The 20,578-nt window shown below is 38.9% G+C and overlaps 1 protein-coding gene across 6 annotated transcripts in view; it reads right to left on the bottom strand.

The window, feature by feature from the left end:
* TUNAR (TCL1 upstream neural differentiation-associated RNA) overlaps positions 1 to 20,578 on the bottom strand; it is an 80,430-nt gene that overhangs the window by 57,557 nt on the left and 2,295 nt on the right. For 3 of the 6 annotated variants that reach the window (XM_060755985.2, XM_060755970.2, XM_060755977.2), the window contains exon 2: positions 6,181 to 6,463. Coding sequence is in view for 4 of the 6 variants with exons in the window: in XM_060755970.2 (XP_060611953.1) it covers positions 6,181 to 6,216 (36 nt within the window). In the remaining 2 variants the exon portion in view is untranslated. Of the gene's footprint in view, positions 1 to 2,579; positions 2,597 to 3,999; positions 4,169 to 6,180; positions 6,464 to 20,578 lie in introns of those variants that run through there. The other 3 variants (XM_067462981.1, XM_060755971.2, XM_067462982.1) reach the window with 3 other exon arrangements.

The raw sequence follows: 20,578 nt of genomic DNA, 5'->3' as shown, positions 1-20,578 counted from the left end.
AAAGTCATTTTGATGTAGTCATTTTCCCTAGAAGCAAAGATGATTAAACTGAGAGTTTAGCTTGAGAGTGTCATAACTGAGAGTGTCACACTTATCATGAGAAGACATGACCTATTAGAAAAAGCAATAATTTGGAAGCTTTATTAACTTTTAGAAAGAAAGAAAGACTCCAATTTTGACCACCACAGTTCACAGAAGATATTGGCAAGCTACAGACATCCAAACAAGGGTGACCAAAATGGAAGCCAAGCCCTGTGAGGGGTAGCTTAGGAAGCTTGACATTTTTAGCTCAGAGAAAAGAAAACTGAAAGGGGACATGAAAGCCATGTTTACATATTTGAAAGGATGTCACATTGAGGTGTGGACAAGCTTGTTTTCTGCTGCCCTGGAGACTAGGACATGAAGCAATGGATTCAAATTCCAGGAAAAGAGATTCCACATAAACAAGTAAAAGAACTTCCTGATGGTCAGTGCTGTTTGACGGTGGAAGATATTGTCTCCTTGGAGCATGCTGGAGTCTCCTTCTCTGGAGATTTTCAAACAGAGGCTGGATGGCCATCTATCCAGAGTGCTTTATGTTTTCCAGTATGACAGAATGAAATTGGACTGGATGACCTTTGTGGTTTCTTCAATTCTATGATTCTATGAAAAAGGAAGAAGGCAAAAGGAAGAGGGGCCGACCAAGGGCAAGATGGATGGATGGCATCCTTGAAGTGACTGGTCTGACCTCGAAGGAGCTGGGGGTGGTGACGGCCGACAGGGAGCTATGGCGTGGGCTGGTCACAAAGAGTCTGAGACGACTGAACGAATGAACAACAATGAAAAATAACACTTGTGGCTTTTCAATATTAATTCTTTGAATGATGATTATTTGGTAGAAGTTTAAATCCTTGTTAAGTAAATTTAAGGAAGTTAATGATATATACTACTTATATGTTTGGTTTGTATTGGAAAATAAAATTTTAAGCTTTTTCTATTTTTTGTGGGGTGGGTAGTAGGGTGGTAGTAGTTGATATAGGGGACTTTAAGTAGTTTGGATTAATGATTTCCCCTATTTGTTGTTTTTCTTTTTATTGCGTATAGTTTTTACATTGTGATTTATGCTCGTGATAGAATGTAGTACAGTTTATTTCTTTTTCTGTTTTTATATTTTATTTTATTTTCCAAAAAAAGGACAGTAATGCTTGGGAAGGCAATAGGAATATTTCCGTAAGACCATGTATACAGGTGGAAACGCTATCAAGGAAGCCACAGCTCTAAATTTGCAAGATCTAAGCAGGGTTGTTGATAACAAAGTAACTCTGATATTTCTCATTCATAGGGGACTCATAAGCACTCATCAACCTGATGACAACTAACAACAACCTATCTGAAAGAAGGTAGGGTATAATCAAGTTGCCCACTTATTTGTTTTGTTACAGATTGATTTCATTTCTGAGTAGTCCGTTAGTCTACCTTTTATGCATTAAGCCACAAGAATCTTCCAGTGAGCGCAACCACTGATTAGGCCAGGTTGCAGGATTGAGGGAGATATAGGCTCCCAGTACATTGACCCTTAAATGCAGTTTCAAATAGGATCTGAAGAAAGTGGTTTTGTTGTTCAGATGATTACAAAAGAAATCCTGGAACCAGTTTGAGGCCTGAATAGTAATTACACAAAGCACAGAAAACTGATGCACATTAATGGCTTTCTTTCATGCATTTTTTGTGGGTGTTGGTTGTCTGGTTGCCGCAATTTAAAGCTAGTTTCCAACAGCATTAAATGGTCAGTGTAGATTTGGCCGGCCATTGTACAAAAAACAGTTTTCCCCAGCTCTGGGCAGTTTTTCCAGCTTTGGGCTGAAAGGATTATCAGAGGTATTAGAATGGCAAAAGGATTACATAAAACATTGCATACACTTATGTACTGTATAAGGCTAGAGAATTTGGTTAAAAAAATTACCCCCAAAACCTGGGTCAATTCAGGACCTTATCATGTGCACCACAGAAAATGTATTTTTAATTGGCAACCCATGGTTTAAGCAGCCTTGGTGAATACTGTATATTTACTGGACGCATATCCACCCATCACGCGCTGTTTCTCTCCTTCCCCTATCTAATAAAACAATGTGCCTTTGACTTATCACATAGCAAAAGGATGTTTCTTTCAAATCCATCCACTATGTCACAGATGCTGGGTCGAGACTCCAAATGAGGTAGATGTAATTGTCCCCTGCACCTCCTCTCCCAACTGTGTGCCTGTCTCTTTGCCTTTCCTTCTGTCCCCTGCATCGCCTTCTCTTTAGATCTCAATGCCTCATCTTCTGAGCACAGGCATATATCTCTGCCTTCACTTAAAAAATCTCATGTAAAAAGGAGTTCCAAGTTGAAAAAGCTTAAGAAACCTTGCCCAATATCATCGTCTTCCTTTAAAAGGGGTTTGTTTTTGACAAATTTTGTGCAACTACACAAGATTGTAACATTCATCCCAATGGAGAAACACAAAAACATTTATTGTCCCTATGGCACAGTTTTGAAATTTTATTTTTTTTAAAGAAAGGAAACAATAATTGGAAAATGGCAAATATATATGGCTTTACCTGAGGTCTTTCTCTGACAGCCACCAGAAGTGTACTACTGGCCAATCCAATGAAGGAGTATTGAGCAGAAAGAAAAGACCACTCCCAGAGCACACCCAGAAAGAGACGTCACCACAACACCACATGAGCTGCATATGAACTGAGCTGCATATGGGTGTATAATCACATGTCAAATACTACACCTCTGACATGCGCAGAGAAGTTAAAGATGTGTTGAGTCAATTCCCATCCATGTTTTGCCTATGAAATGGACCATGCATCATGTAATAGGACCCATATAAACTAGTATGCAAAGAACATCAGGGACAGAGTATTGTACTGTGTGATAAGGTCCTCGAACACTTTACCTTAACTCTAATAGAGAACGAACCCTCCTCTACTTGAGTAGAGTGGCAAAAAATGAGAGCATAGGAAATCCTGGGAGAAATTTTAAAAAGCACTAATTCATTCTGTAGTAGATGTGCGTCATGTAATGGGCTCTGTGGCAAAATGGGAAAGCAAGCAGTGTACAATGGACAAATTGCCCCATCCGATGAGGTCGTATGAGACTATCTTTTACCAGGCTGACTTATTTGTCAGTCTAATCTAGTCTAGTCACTGGCCCTCCAGAACTTCATAGGGACTCTGACACAAGTCTTTTTCATCTCTAATTTCTTGCTACTACAGGCTCTCCATATCCATAGAGTTTGTATTCACAGACACAACCATCCACATCTTAGAAATATCTTTCAAAAAACCAAAATCTAAACCTGAATGTTGCTGTTTTATATAAGAGACACCATTTTACTATGTTATTCTGAATAATAAGACTTGAGCATCCATATATTTTAGTATCCATTGTGGGTCCTGAAATGAACTTCAATGGATCATTGGACCCCGCAAGCCCCCTCACCACGACACCTCGAGGGGGGATATAAAGGGGCCATTAAATTAGGGTTGTTGGGTATTGAACTTAAGATTTAGTTACATCTCTCCAGATCTGCTTACTCTACTTGTCATTACAATATGCTTTAATCATTTGGATCTCTTCAAGTGCCACTTATTTCTCTATGTTATTCTACCTTTTTCTGACCTTATTTCTCAAGTCTTGGTGTTTGGAGCAAGCGAATGGAGTTTCATTCTTCTCCCTTGCACTTCTACTCTGAGCGCTCCTTGATAGAAACTATTTATTTATTTATTTGCTTACTATATTTTTACCCAGCTCTCTCTCACCCTGAAGGGGACTCTGAGCAGCTTCCAAGTTGACAATATTCAATGCCATACAAATAACTAACAGATACAATATATACAAACTTTAAAATAATTAAAATAAAAAATTAAAGCATAATTATTACAATACATTAATACATTATAATCAGCTATTAAAACTACACATTAGAAAGTCATAGTCCTGGAGCCATTCCAATCATATTACGCTTACTTCATTCCCACCTATTGCACTGATTGTTCTCCAAAGGCTTGGTCCCATGACCAAGTCTTTTTCTGAAGGTCAGGAGGGAGGGAGTGGATCTAATGTCACTGGGAAGGAAGTTCCACAGCTGAGGGGCCACCACTGAGAAGGCCCTGTCTCTTGTCCCCACCAACTGCACCTGCAAAGGAGGCAGGACCAAGATCAGGGCCTCCTCAAAATATTGTAATCTCCAAGGTGGTTCATCGAGAGAGATATGTTCGGACAGTAAGCTGGGCCAGAACAAATATATATAATGCCAAAATAAAACATCACTTTGCAGTCTTTGAAACACTGTCAGTATGTCTTTAGAAGCTTAAAATATCAGAGATTTGGTGAACTCTCCAAACAGGTTTTTTTAGTGCAGCAGCAGCAAACACACCAAAACAAACCCCAACAATTCTGAAGTAGCAAGCAGCCCATCTCTCCCAACAAACAGTATCTCCAACAGACAGAAAGGCATGTCAAACTATACATTTTAGGGAAGACAGTGAAATGATATTAAAATATGTTATCAGTTTTTCTATGTTATATTTATCAATGTATGTACCTGTCTATCTTTCTGTCACCACATGACATTTCAGCAGAAAATCAGTAGAATCCAGGTTCACATTGTCAAAACCCTTGTACTCTTGGGGTGTGTCATGTAGCCTAACGTCACTTTAACTGCCATGGGAATCATGGGAGTTGTAGTTTGGTGAGGCGCCAACACAATTTGTCAGAGAAGGTCAATGTCCTTGTACTGTGATAACTCCCATGATTCTATAGCATTGCACCATTGCAATTAAAGTGGTGTCAAACTATTTTAATTCTACAGTGTAGATGCACTCTTGGAATTAGCATGGACTAAGACATCATGTGCCTTTTCCCTACCAATCCAGTCTCTGTTGTTTCCTCTACCAGGTGCAGTGCCTACGGATCTTCCTCAAGAACAATGGGTTATTCTGAACAACTACTATTGTATTGCAAAGTATTTGGAGTGGCTTACACATGAGTAAAAAATATCTGTTAGCAATACAAAATACCTGTTTGTTAAAGGAATTCTCATGATGAAGGCCTGCACTTTGAAATAGACTACTATACTACTGGGACTCATATTCCATGTAATATTCTAACTGCATATGTCTTGTTCATCCAACTAATCAGATCTTCTGACATTCAAAAACAATTATTTCTAGTAGAGACACTTTCCACATTTTTTAACCCAAAGGAAACATAAATCAATCCAAAACATATTTACATGCTTTATTTCTTGGTAAATTTGCTTAGCATTCAGCTCAAAGGAGAGAAAATCCCATTGTATCTTAAATCTTGTAAAAAAATACAAGAGCTGTCATTTGAACAGCTACTGTGACTAGTGGCTACTACAAGGTTCCTTTTTAAAAATTACTTTGCGTATGGTTCATAGTTTTGTTCTCTATCCTTTCTCTCCACATGCACCCATCTTTAAGCCAATAATCCTGTGGGGAGGAGTACTGCACTTAAACAAAGTTCACAATGCACTTTGCAGTGATTTCCACCACAGGGGAGATCCCACAAAGTACTGCCGCAGTTGTGGAAATTGCTGCAAATGTGAATCTGAGTAACTGATGGCTCACAAAATACTTTGACCATAGAATCGTAGACTCACTTGGACCCAAAGATAATTGCAGAGAAATGACTATAAGTTAAAACAAATTCTGGCTTGTTGTGGTGAAATGTTTCTTTCTCAAACTTTCTTTACATACTTTGTGTCTCTGGAATCTGATTTTGCAATAGCAAACAACTGGAGAGGAACATGATCTATCCATGCAAAAATAGGAGAGTTTTTTTTTTTTTTAAAAAAACACTTTTAAGGATCAGATCAGAACAAAATTGTTATGAGGGTAACCCTATACAAAAGCACTTAGAAGTTTGCTTTAAAATAATTTGACTTAACCCATGCACATGTGGGTAATCTATAGTTATAAATCACAATATATATATATTTTAAAACCCTATTTAATTTAAAAAAAAATCAGAATTAGAAATATTTAAATTATGGGAAAGATTTTTGAGATCCAACTAGAAAGGGATATGAATGACAATCATCATTTTATATCCTTCCACATTTGACAAGGGGAAAAAAACACAGCATATCAAGAGCATTCTGTGCAAGGAGAGAAACAGCCTTACCATGCAGTGCATCAGGAGGAGAAAATTACCAAGCATGCTGCAGAGATTAAGCTCAGCGTGGCATCCTCCAGGTTCCCTTTGGAGTGCATGAAGAAGATTGTCCAACACATCCTTCCCTGCCAAGTGGTTAAGTTTTCTCTCAGCTTGAATTTTTCACCAAGAACCAGACCCTGAAAGTGCATTGTACTTGTTTCATGGGGAGGGGTCTTTCTTCTGGTGAGGTTTTAGCTTCGTGATGCCATTTCTGATCAGCTGAGAGAAGTTCTTCATTCCCAGATCTGTGCTGTCATCAGAAAAAATCCAAAAGGGAATAGGAGAAAGAGAGAGAGAGAAAAAGATCAAAAGGGAGAAAAAGAGAAAAGAAGGTGCTTAGCAAAGCCTTGAAGTGGTCATCCAGATAAAGAAAGATGATGTCTCACATACTTTGTTGCAGTCCCTTTCTTTAACCCATTTTATCTGCAGAGAGACAATTGTTTTGCAATGAACAAACTTTCATAATATCTACTTAAGCCCTGTATTGTGCATCTTGGTTTTAATGTTTTTTGTACAGAAGATAGAAGAAAAGCAGAAATAATAAGAAACTATCTTCTTTCCTTTCCTAATCTATATGAGGAATTTCTTTCATTGCTTGGGAAAGCTGGAGAAATGAGAGAGGCAATGCATTCAGTGGAATGTTCTTGACCAAATCCTTTTGTGTGCGCTTGTCAGGGAGATATACATTCAAAAAGGAAACAACCCTGAGAACTTTCTGTGGTCCAGGAGCATGGAAGGAGAGATATAGGCAGGCAAGGAAAGGGATTTCTGAGGTGAGCGCAATTGCTGAATAGCTCTACTGTCTCACTGCTAGGAGATTGGGTTTTCCCTTGCTCTTTCTGCAGAGCATATTAATTGATTTTGGTTGCTGAGCAACTAACTCTGGGGAGCCACATGGATGCTTTCTCTGCCACAATCGGAACAGCATTTTGAAGAAATGGAGCTAGAGAAAGAATGTTCTTCCTCTGTATGCTTGTTTCAGTTCCCCACAATCCATCCTCAGCTGCCCTGAAAGCTTCGTCTATCTTTCCCTCTCCCTTTCTCTCTCCCTCTCCCCCATTCTCTTTCTCTCTATTTCTCAAATTCCCTCTCTCTAACTTCCAGGGGCAACTGGAGGCTTCCATATAACTGTTATAAGAAACTTGCTCTGGATTTCATTTCAGATTCCAAGAGCTAGACACAGTTCTGACAATAATTGGATTTCAGCACCTTGGATAGCTCCTTTGACTTCTATATGGGTTGTGGACCTTTATCTGGAATTCCAAACTCTGAAATATTCTGAAATGGTCTACATGGGTGAATAAAAGTGTGACACCTTTGTTTTCTGATGGTTCAATGCACACAAACTTTGTTTCATGCAAAAACTTATTAAAATATTGTATGTAAAATTACCTTCAGGCTATGCATATAAGGATTCTATGAAACATAAATGAATTTTGTGTTTAAACTAGACTCCCAACATCAAGATATCTTCTTGTGTATGTATCTATAAATACAGGGAATCTAAAAGATATTCAAAATCCAAAACACTTCTGTTTCCAAGCATTTTGAATAAGCGAGATTCAACCATAAAACTCAGAGAAGGTTCACTGCAGAATTGATATGGAAGCTATCATCTACTCCATTATCCATTGATCCATTCCATTTTTACCTAGCGAGTGGAAGTGCTTATGTATTCTGAAATTGGGACAGAGAAAATTGTTACTTTTCTTCCACCCTCCACCCTGCATTTCTAATTCCCAGGGATCCCAAGGATTCAAGTAAGAAGTTTTCATGATTTTGCTGACAGAAAAGCTGCTGCTGATACAAACAGAATTCTTATGATCCTGCACTCGTTGGTTTGCATTTCATCAATTCTAAGATTAGAGCTGCAAACCCATCATTCTAATGAGTGTGTGGTGTGCATCTCTGGGGAAGTGCAGTTTGCATACTGCAAGGACTCGGAGGAATGGTTGTAGTACACACTTCTATGATTTCAGGCATAGAAATAACACCATATAAACTTTCACTTATATGAGAGAAAGTCAAAGGGTGCCCTTGGTTCGTATTTCGGTTCACATATTTATTTTAGAGGATTATTATTTATTCATTTTGTACCTCTCTTTTCAAAGTATGGGGTCCAATGCATGTTGCAAGACAGATTAAAACAAGAATAAAGCTGAAGTTAATTTAATCGTAAAACAATATATCACCAATTAAATAAACAACATTAAAATAGCTTGTTGTTGATCTTGTGCACTTTTACATCACCTCCAGCTAATGGTAAGCCAAACATGTGGTTTTCTTGGCAAGATTTGTTCAAAGTGGGGTTGCCTTTACCTTCAGCTGAGGCAGAGAGAAAGTGACTTCTATGAAGTCACCTAGAGGGGTTTCCATGATCAAGTTGGGATTTGAATCATTGTCTGCAAGATTCAAAATAGCTGCAAAGCATTCAAAATATAATAAAAACTGCAGTACTACCTCCTCCTATTAATGAAACTCCCATAAGAATGAGGAAATAATAAAAAAACCTTATCTAAATAGAAGGGAAGTTGCTTGTCAGTGGAAGACCCTGTATGATTTCCCCCCAATGTAGTTTCCCTCATTTCCCACTGACAAAACTTTGTGTGTCTCACCCAGCATAACAGTAGTTCAAGTTCTGAAATTGTTGTTGTTATTGTGTGCCTTTAAGTTTTTTTTTCACTCTAAGGTAAACCTATAATTGATTTCCTTGGCAATGTTTGTTCAGAGGAAGCCTTTGGCTTCCTCTGAGGCTTAGATAGTGTGACTTACTCAAAGTCATCCAATGGGCTGAGAGGGGATTCAAATGGTGGTCCCCATGCTCCAACCACTACACAATGCTAACTCTTTTTATACTTTTGTGTGTGTGTGTGTGTAGAGAGAGAGAGAGAGAGAGAGAGCTTTGTGTTCAATCTGGGAAGCTAAGTGGGGTTAGCCCTCGTTAATACTTGGATAGGAGATCACCAATAAATTTTGGATGCTGTAAGATATATATCAGTGTACAGAACTGGCAAAACAGATTTAAAAGGATTTAACCTAATGTTTTTATCTACTTTGTTATGTCATGTTGTATTGTGTTTTTATATGTGTTCGCATCAAATTGTTGCCATTCTAAGCCGCCCTGAGTCCTCCCCTTGGGGATTGAGAAAGACGGGGTACAAATGTTGGAAATAAATAAATAAATAAATAAATAAATAAATAAATAAATCCACCTTTGGGTATTTCCTATCAAATAAAACTTTATGCAATTTATAGGATCACTGTAGATCAACTGGCTATTTGAAAGAATACAAACACATGAACTGGCTCATGTGAAGTAATAATGAAAAAAAGTGACTTAAGACTGTCCTAAACATCTGACCAATTAGCAATTGATTGTGTGCTGTAACTTGTTTACTGCTTCACAGGCTTCACAACTCACTTTAGAAACAAATTGAAAGAGGTGGGAAATATTAATATCTTGTAGTGAATGTCTGATCCACCTTGAGGCAGGCTGGAATTCTTCAGGCTGGAATTCCAATGGTGAGATAAATTGCCATGTTCTTCTGTTATGCCCACATATTACTTAGTTCAGTCATTGCAGAATGAGGTATAACAGTCAGTGCCTGATTCGCCATTTGTACTTAGGTGTGCTTAAGCACAGGGCCCTGTTGGTCAGGAAGGCCAACAGTTGCACTGGGACTGTGGCTCAGCTGGCTGGTAGCTGCATTAAGATCGCTACTGACTGAAAGGTCATGAGTTCGAAGCCAGCCTGGGTCGGAGTGAGCTTCTGACCAATTTGTGTACCTTGCTGTTGACCTTTGCAGCCCGAAAAACAGTTGCATCTGTCAAGTAGGAAATTTAGGTACCGCGTATGCAGGGAGGCTAATTTAACTAATTTACGACGCCATAAAAATCTCCAGCAGGCATGCAAAGAATGAGGAAGTACTTCATCGGTGTCACAAATGGACGGTGAAGCGACAGCTCCCCTGGTGGCCAGGATACCCTCATCAAAGGCTGGAATGTTAAGTAGCCTCTGTGTTTCTGTCTATATATGTTGTGTGTCTATGGCATTGAATGTTTGCCATGTATATGTACATTGTAATCCGCCCTGAGTCCCCTGCGGGGTGAGAAGGGTGGAATATAAATACTGTAAATAAATAAATAAATAAATAAGATCTATCTTCCTTCCTAGCCAAAAAAAAAAAAAAGATGGATTTCGCTTATATGATGCAATTCTCAATTTGAAGGCATTCTGTTTGGGAGTGATTCCAGACATAATAATAAGGTTGATAGTCTATGGGAGTGTGTCACCAAGCAGGTAATGTAGGCCTACTGAGCCTACCTCCTTCACACCCAAGTTAAGGGCCTTATAACTTAACTAGCACAGGGTCTCATTTGTCCTAAATCCAGCACTGATTAAAATACAACTTTCTGTACAACCTCAGCTTGACAGTTTTGCACAGCAAGAAACACAGTGATGTTTCTGTGAAGAATGCTTGCAGAGATGTATATCTTGCCAGCACTGCAGCAAGATCTTGGTCACTACAGTTTATTTGGAGTATCATGAAAGATATTCAGTTTATTATTTTACTTTTATTTCCAGGGATAAGGAGGCGCTTGTGGGATTTTCTGCTAATTGTGTAGGTTTTGTAGTTGTGATAGGGGCAGAGCCTTGCCTTTCTAGTGGGCTCAGGCAAAAGCAGCTTCTTCTAGCTTGCATGTTCATCCTCTCTGAAAACTTTTGCCATCTTTACCAGACATTTTCCTAAAATTTTACATTGCATTTCCCATCCCAAACGTTTAGAAATGCCTCGTCAGTTTAGAAATGTGTCATCTTTCCTTATGTGAATCCCTTCAGCTGTGCTGGATGTCAACCCCCACCATCCATAGAAAGCACACAGACCAACACATCCAGAATGGTGGAGGTTGGATTACTCAACAGCAGTGGCCCACAATGAAAACCAAATTCTGTAGTGGGATGATTCCATATCTCTATGATCAACATATTTATCTATTTTTCTATCTGTCACCTATCACTCCATTCTTTAAAACATTTCTGTTGTTGATGTATTTCTTTAAGTAATTTCTGATTTATGGCAACTCAAAGGCAAACTTATCATGGAGGGATTTTTTGGCAAAATGGCAAGGACCCAATTCTTAACCCTGTTAACAGTTCCATCTTGTTCTCTCTCTTGCTTTCCCTCTTCACACTGAATTGGCAAGTATAGACTCTTCTAACAAATTTCACCACCCACTGGATCAACCCAACATCTCATAAGGAATTGCGAAGCTAGTAGTGAAATACATAGTATTTGCTCTTGCACCCATTTATGGTCCAATCTCTAGCTGAAATCTTGCTGTTATTTGTTTTGACTAGAACGTTGTCACCAAATTGACATTGACTTTGACTTAGAGTGAATGTGATACCTTCAAGTCACCGTTTCATTAAGGTCTTGCAGATTCTGGACCATGGCTCCCTTGACTGAGTCTATCCCCCTGTAATGAGGTCTATTTTTCCTATTGCTTCTTATGTTACCAATTATTATTGCCTTTTCTAGAGAGTCTTGTCTTTTATGATATGCCCAAAGTACAACATTCTCAGTTTAATCACTTTGGGTTTGAAGGAGAGTTCAAACTTGCTTTGCTCCAAGTACTACCATTATTTATTTGTATATTGTTATTGATTAAAGTAACTTTTAGTGACATTTCATCCACACGTTCCCAATGTATAAACTGACAAAGAGATATATGCTTAAGAAAATCAGTATGCCAAACTAAAAGACCTGGTAAAATATTGACATTTTTATGCAGTTGCACAGTATTACTAGTAATCATTACCATTATTTATATCCCACTTGACACCGAAATACAACACCGCCTGAGCTTTGCAAGTGCAGCATTTTTCTGAATGAAGCAGAAAGTGTTTGATGACCGGGACACCCATAGGGTGCTTGTTTATAAAGCTATTGTCCCCGCAACCCTGCTATATGCCTGCGAAATGTGGACTGTCTACAGACATCACATGCAACTCCTGGAACGATTCCATCTGCGCTGCCTCCGGAAAATCCTACAAATCTCTTGGGAAGACAGGCGGACAAATGTCAGCATGCTGGAAGAAGCAAAGACCACCAGCATTGAAGAAATGGTCCTCCGCCATCAACTCCACTGGATCAGCCACGTTGTCCGGATGCCTGACCACTGTCTCCCAAAGCATTTGCTCTACTCCGAACTCAAGAATGGAAAACGGAATGTTGGTGGGCAGGAAAAGAGATTTAAAGATGGGCTCAAAGCCAACCTTAAAAACTCTGGCATAGACTCTGAGAACTGGGAAGCCCTGGCCCTTGAGCGCTCCAGCTGGAGGTCAGCTGTGACCAGCAGTGCTGTAGAATTTGAAGAGGCACAAATGGAGGGTGAAAGAGAGAAATGTGCGAAGAGGAAGGCGCATCAAGCCAACCCCAACTGGGACCGCCTTCCACCTGGAAACCAATGCCCTCACTGCGGAAGAAGATGCAGATCAAGAATAGGGCTCCACAGCCACCTACAGACTCACAAGAATTCTGATCCTGGAAGACTATCCTACTCGGCCAATGAGGGATCGCCTAAGTGAAGTGAAGTATTTATATCCCACTCCCCTCATCCCCAAGTTGGGGTTCAAAGCAGCTCACAATTTGAAAGAATGTTATTAAAACATATGCAAAGTAAAAATAAAAATTTATTAAATTAATTGCAATATGAAAACAATTCAGATACGAATAAAAGAATAAAATACAATGTAAAAGGGAAAAAAATCTCTTAGAAGCATTTTAGTTAAAACAACACAACACCCTGTAGCCTGTTCATTTAAATTTTTCTATTTTAAAAGCCGCTCTGAATAAAATGGTTTAGGATGAGGGAGGAAAATGGAATAAAAAGAAGCACTAGGTAAAGCTGCACCAGGAAAAGAATAAAAGAGAAAGAGATGTGTTAATATATTGTAGGTTTGATCCATTCTTTCAAATCAGATTAAGGTTAACTGGCATGGTGTTAAAACTGCTTATATTAAAGAATATCAGGAAATGTATTGATTACAATGATGGGACATGACTGAGATTATCCACAATAAAAGAAAGCTGACAAAATCCTAAAGTGTGTCATGAATGGTACCTGTTTATGACCAGATGCCACTGCTGGGAAGAGAGATTGGTGCAGGTGAGACACTTGTCCTTCCAACAAGAGAGAATGAAAGAAAAGTCTGCAAGCTATGGATGTGATATTTCTTTCTCTCTAAATTCTAGGAGCTAGCATAAGTACATGAAAGGACAAAAAACGGGTGAAGTGGGGGGGGGGGAGGGGAGAGGCATCTTCTTTCATTCCCTACCATTGAGGTCCCGTGCCTTTCCATCTTCTGGGATGGCAGCCTTCCCACATCCTTTCTCTGCTTCTGTCTTGCTTCTCTCCATCTTGTGTCAGTTGGAGTCAGGTAGCACCTGACACCTGGAAATGCAGTCTTCCCTCCATTTCCCTGCACTGCCACAACAGAGTCTCATGAGCAACCACTGGAAGTGGCCTTGCATCATGTGATGGCTTCCGTGCGTCTCGTTTTCAGCAGTGCAGAGAAATGGAAAGAAGACTACATGGGATGAAGTCCTAGCTCTACAACCATACTTTAAGAGGATTTATTTCCTTTGACCATGGCAGCCAGTGCCTTCACATGAGAGAAAGCATAGATATCGTCCTTAAGTTAAGCTTTTTTTTAGTCCTTAATTTTTTACATTTTTCTACCTGTTTATAGGAATTACCCAGGGTTAAAAGAAGCCAAGTTTTAAAAACTTTTGGAGACGGTTTGCTCTCAGTCCCATCATTGTCATCAAGATGTCAGGTGATGACACAGGAGAGACCCTCTCAGTGACTGTGCCCAAGCTGTAGCATAGGAGGTTAGTGTAGTCCTTTTTGAATGGGGTATGTATGCTGTATTTCAATTTTTGCAATTATATATTTTTGCAATTATATATTTAATATGATTGCTTGTTTAACTTTTTGGTGTTAGGCTTCCAGCTCAGTCTTGCTTTAACTTTTTTGTAAGCCACGTTGGGAGAAAGGCTAAAGGTAGGACAATCAATCAATCAATAAGAATATCTGAAAATGTCACTACTATTTCTAATTCTGTGAAAGACCAGCACTGCTTCTATGCAGGCTGTTTGTTTTAGTTCCTAATTGAGTGAAACCTTTCCCATTCCTTGGCTTTGGAATTAGCTAAAAGGAAAAAGAGCTGTGTTTTTTTTTTTTTACAAGGAATACACAATAATCAGTTGTAGATCACTTTGTCTACCTGCAGAAACTAGAATCCTTGTGGTGACAAAATGAGCACAGCCCAGGTATGTATTCTTTCAGCAATGCATAACACCACAGGTGCACAATAGAAGCTAAGAAGACGTAAGGCGACTCTATACTGCAGAAATAATGCAGCTTAACATCACTGAAAAGCTATGGCTTGATACTATGGAATTCTGGGCATTGTAGCTTGGTGAGGCACAGCTATTCTTCATCAGAGAAAGCTAAAGACCTTGGAAAACTACAACTCCTGGGTTCCAGAAACTCTAGCCTAGCATGGGCAATGGAATAGGATTGTATAAGCACTAGTCCAAAATATATAGGTTTCACACTCAACTTGACACTTATGGTGGTAGACTTCTGCTCAAGCAACAGTAGAATCCATAAGAATTGGGATCACCAATTCAGTCCCTTACATTCTGCTCAAATTTGTTGTAAGGCCATTTTGGGAAGGAACTGAACACGGAACGGATGGGGAGGAGAAGGAACAGAATCAGTGTAACATTGGATTTAAAGCTAAATTCTAGATTACACAAGGCAATTTCCACTCAAGCAATTGGAATTTATCCTCCCTGCAACTTCTTCAAATCACACCAGTGAAGAGTTGAGAGTCCATGGATGAATGTAGAAGGTATTCAGTCTTCTAGCTGAAAAGTCCCTGTACGCATGAGATCTGAGTGTGCATTTGTTTGCAATTAAAATGACAGATTTGAAACCAGTCACAGAATTTTATGTAGTATTTTACTTAAAAAAATATGAACCACTTTTCTGTCCAAGAAGATGTACAACTTTAAAAACAGTTGCACACAGAGCAACAAATTAAAACCATCTATTAATTATTAAAATATCTAAGTTGGAAAATCTGATAACTACACCCTCTATGGTAGATATGGCTTTCACAAATGGGAAAAAATAAGTGATCTTTGAAGGCTTAGTGGACAGATTATACACATAGTTCTCAAGTTTGGGCAAGGGGGTGAAAATGATATCCATCTGGTGCTTAAAAAAACAATAATGGTGGTTGAGTGGCTTCTACTGATGGATAATGACCTGTGAATAACCAAAAGGAATGAAAGTTTGTGCAAACAAATTGACTGTCATGAGATCTGTAAATGAAATAGCGTGTGGATCCCTAGTAGAAAGAACACAACTGAATTATATTGGCTAATGCACTTGCTTTCGAACATTCTTTCTTAAACAGACATTTCTTCATATATTATCTTACCATTCAGACATAACACACAGGCTTCTAGAATAGTTAATTCTTTTCTGTTTAATGATTTTGTATTTAGGGGAAGGGTTCCATTTTTAAGCACAGAGGTTTAGTGCTCATCTATAAGCATCATTCAGATGGTCCACAGAAAATATTTTGTCCTTTCATGTACTTATGAGCAAGCATGATTGTGCTTGGCTTTCATTAGTTGTGTATACTCATGTAGAAGCCAATCTCAAGCAGAAGTCAAAGACAGGTTTTCAGGCCACAATTATGGTTTTTGATATGTCCCATGGATAATTCATGGGTCATTCTGTGGACAGGGGAACCTCAACAGTGACCAGCCACCCTGGTCACTGTTGCTATCATTTACCCAACCAGGCATTCAAAAAAGCCAGGAGTGGTTCTGTGGTGGAGAGAGTGGAAGGGGTTGGTGCTTCATTTAGGTTCTCCTAGGATGAAGTAAGATCTTGCCTTTTATCATTCCATTCAGAGAATGGCATGGTTCTTTTTATACAGTATATATAAAAGTTAGGGCACAGTACTTATATTAATCTGTAAAGGCCCAGGTATTTTGGGGGTCAACTTTTTAACTAAAATGTCTAAATGTATATACTAGTATATATAATGACTTATTTTCTCTGATTAAGAAGACAGCCATTATTTTCACCAAAATCATACTACTGAAAAAAGCAAGTTGAATGATTTTCTTTATCTGATGCTTGCACAGTCAACTAATACTTGCCTTAAAATTTAACAACTTTTCCCAAGAGCTGGGGAAAACAGGGGGAAGCAGGGGGGAAGCATCTTCTTGCATGAGGCTCCATCTTTAAAGAAGATTAAGAATTTACGTACCCCCATCACATCGGATGGCCTCCTTCTGCTTCAACCATCCACTTAGAGGAGACCTAAAGAACTGCTCTTAAGACAAGCACCACTTCTGTGCTCCTTGACTTTCCTCCTCAATCCTGTTATGCTAGAGGAGACCTAAGGCACCTTTGTTGACACCGCTTGCAGTGGCACAAGATTGGTAATGGTACAAAGTCATCCTGTAACTGAGAATAAACTTTGTTAACTTTCCTAGGAACCTCTAGATCCCAGAAACACATTTTGGAATTCGCCGATCTAAGGAATGTTATGTTAGTGTTTCCAATAGTTTATATTTTGGAATGCCTTAGCATGGACTAGCATCAGCTCAAAAGCTGAAGGCAAGAAATCAGAATATGTGACTCAGCTGACAAAAAGACATAGGGAGAGTTAGGTTTGTATTATTCCCAATCAGTACATTTTTTCCCAATCATATCCAATAAAAGAATCAAACAAATAGAGGAAAACAAGTATTTTCAAGCTTTTCATAGTAATTGACAGAAAAGTAGGCTGACTCAACAAGAGATAATGAAAAATCAAACTCTGAAGTATTTGCAGAATGTATAAGACCTATTAAATATATTTCACATGATATGAGTACAATGTCAGTCTGTGTTTAAATTCCATTTAATGTTTAATAATTATGTCATAGTGCTGGAGATCAAGACTAACAAAGTACTTTAAGGTTTGGAGAGAGGTTTTTTTTTTTTGCACGCTTACCATTCATCTAACCAGCCAACTCAGGCTCTGTTGACCTGACTTACACTCTTAATAGGCTATTTCTGCAGTGTTTCCACACACTGTTCCTCCTGCCTCTGGCTCAACCTGCTTCTGCTGTAGCAATGCGTCCTCAGGGATGATCTGAAATGTTGAATCACTTTTGAGACAGTGCATGGCATGATGGCACAACTAGGTGTGAATTTGTGCCTTGTGAGCTGATCAGACTAGACAGGATGTGGAAGATCCATGCTCAGAACCTCCCATTGTTGTTTTTCTGGTTGTTCTTGATGATAATGGTGGTGATGGTGCTATTTTAAGTTAAAGCATCTTCAGGGATCCCAAATTTGAGTGGGATCAAAATACTGGGGGAAAGCTATTGGCCTCACTGACTAACTGTGTTCCAAACCTGTCAAGCACAAAGCCCAAGGATGCTGTGAGTCTGCAGAAGAATGGGAAACAGAAGTACAATATTTTTCTTCTCAGGTTTTTGGTGAAAAGACTTAATCAGGAAAATGACAAAAGGAAAATAAGTTTAACTCTTCTCTCTAGCAGTGTCACCAATTCTGTTCAGTGCCTCCTACCATTGACAGACCTTGACTATAGATCTCCCATGTTCTTCCCAACCCATGGTGCTCTTACATGGTTCCTGGACACCTCCAAGTTGCCTTGCTCTTTCAAATGAAAACCTTGGCAATATGGAATAAAATCTGGCCTCAACATTTATCCAGTCAAAGGAAGGAAGAAAAATAAAATAAAATGATTTTCACCTCTTGATTATACAATTGTTTTGTCAAATAATAACATTCACCCAGGTTTGGGAAACTGTACAGGGCATGTGGGCATTTTTCCTTTCTGTGCACATCTGACAGGTTGTACCAGCAAGTTTCAGCAGACCCAAGTGACAGGACATCACTTCCTCCTGTCATTTTGGTTCAATTTTCAGCTATTTCCCCTTTTATTGTGAGTGCATTTTGAGAATGTTGGGGGCTTGGAATGATGCATTTTAGGTAATTTTGGTCTATGGGAGTGTCTGAAAATTGTCCTCTTTTTAAAAAAAAATAGTGGTACTGGGAGCTGAAGAGGTCTACTAGGATGTCCTAAGGGCCACATGCAAGCTTCATTTTGCTCAAATTTATGTTAGCCCTTTCCTTTCAAGATTACTTCTTCTGTGGGGGATAACATACTCACTGTACTTACTATAGAATACAGTTGGTCTACTAAAATAGTATATATTACAGAGGTAATGTATCTGTTATAACGTGGACAATGAAAGCAAGTACCTTGCTCTGTTTAGTGTAGCAAATATTTTGCAATAAACAGCTTCAAAACTTATGAAGCATGGACTTTGGGTCATGTGCTGGAATCAATTGAAATGACTTTTGAGGAGAACCCAGGAACTCTTGCTATACTGCTGGAATAATTTCTTTGGTTTTTTAATATTTTGTATATTGTATATTTTAAATTGGATACCATTTTTTTTAGGAGTCGCCAGTGGCGCAGTGAGTTAAATCATTTTGCTGCTGAACATGCTGACTGGAAGGTCGCAGATTTGAATCCGGGAAGCAGCATGAGTTCCTGCTGTTAGCCTCAGCTTCTGCCAACCCAGCAGTTCAAAAACATTCAAATGTGAGTAGATCAATAGGTACCGCTCTGGCGGGAAGGTAACAGCACTCCATGGAGTCATGCCGGTCACATGACCTTGGAGGTGTCTACAGACATTGCCAGCTCTTCAGCTTAGAAATGGAGATGAGCACTACCCCCCAGAGTCGGACACGACTGGACTTAATGTCAGGGGATACCTTTACCTTTACCTTTACCTACCAATGCTTTTATGTCAAGCTGCTTTGAATCCCCTTTGGGGATATAAAGCTGGGTGTAAATAAATATAATAACAATATTATTAATAATAGGTTTTTTATGCAATAGTTGGGAGCCCCCAGTGGCACAGTGGTTTAAAGTGCCAAGCTGCTGAATTTGCTGACCAAAAGGTTGGTGGTTCAAATCCAGGAAATGGGGTGAGCTCCTGCTGTGAGCCCCAGCAGGCTGGTAACAGCGTTCCATGCAGTCATGTCAGTCACATGACCTAGGAGACATCTACGGACAATGCCGGCTCTTCGGCCTAGAAATGGAGATGAGCACCACCACCCCCAGAGTCGGACACGAAAAGACTGAATGTCAAGGGGAAACCTTTACCTTTACCTATGAAATAGTTGCTATCCTGAAATAGGCCCCAATCAGAGGATGTACGGCTGTTAGGAGTTGTGGGAGTTGAAGTCCAAAATACCTTGAGGGCCAAAGTTTTGCCTGTGCCTGGTGTAGATGCAAACTAGGAAAGTTGCTTAGCTTTGCCCACAGTGCAGAGACAAATTTTGACATTATTGATTCTGCAGTTTCTTCTCCAGTTATGATTTGAATTTTCTTTCATTCTTTTTTTAATTACTGCTTGAATTATATGGATGAATTTCCAGAACTTCTATATGAAAGCATTTAAGAAGGATCAGATTATCTTGAAATATGATGCAGTGATGTATCCTCACGTTCTTTCTTTGGTGTAAAGCTTGTCTGGAAAAGGATAATTTTTCTGAACAACCATGTAATAAGGCAGGACATGTCTTGTGTGAATTCACTGAATTTCAAGAGGGATCATCTGCCTGAAATCCCTTTAAATCTAAGCAGATTTATACTTTGAAAAGGAAAAGGCGCTCTGGTAAGCCAAGCAAATTAATAGTTACAGTCTTGCATAAATACACACACATTATTTTTGAAATTGTCAAATATACTAACAAGGTAAAGCGGGGAATCACGTTACTAAAAAATGAGACAACCATCCTGTCAATTATTTTGATTAACTTTTGATCACATTCCCTGATTTGTATTAATAGACAGTATTGCTTTAATATCAGAAACAATAATGTAACATCTGCTTCCTTTCTCTGAATATAATAGCATCTAGATTGTGGATTTATTGGGCTTTTATTTGAAGCAAATGGACCATTTTCTTCCTTACTTTATTAGCCTCCAGAAATATAAATGGACTTGTATGTTTTAAATCATATACATGGATACACCTGCATCAAATTGTGTGGCAAAAGCTGAGACTTTGATGTACGTACTTTTGATTTTTTTTCTCTGTATGATCTTTTCCTGCCAACTTGCCAAGTAATGTTTTATAGGTTTGTAATGTTGATTGAAACTGTTTGGTTGAACATTAGTTGTAATGTAAGCATGCAACATGGAATTTAGCCCATTGTATTTACAGAACTATTACGGAAG

The sequence above is a fragment of the Anolis sagrei genome, chromosome 1 (genome assembly GCF_037176765.1).
Source record: "Anolis sagrei isolate rAnoSag1 chromosome 1, rAnoSag1.mat, whole genome shotgun sequence".
Lineage (NCBI taxonomy): Eukaryota > Metazoa > Chordata > Lepidosauria > Squamata > Dactyloidae > Anolis > Anolis sagrei.
This window is presented reverse-complemented; position numbering and strand designations above follow the sequence as displayed.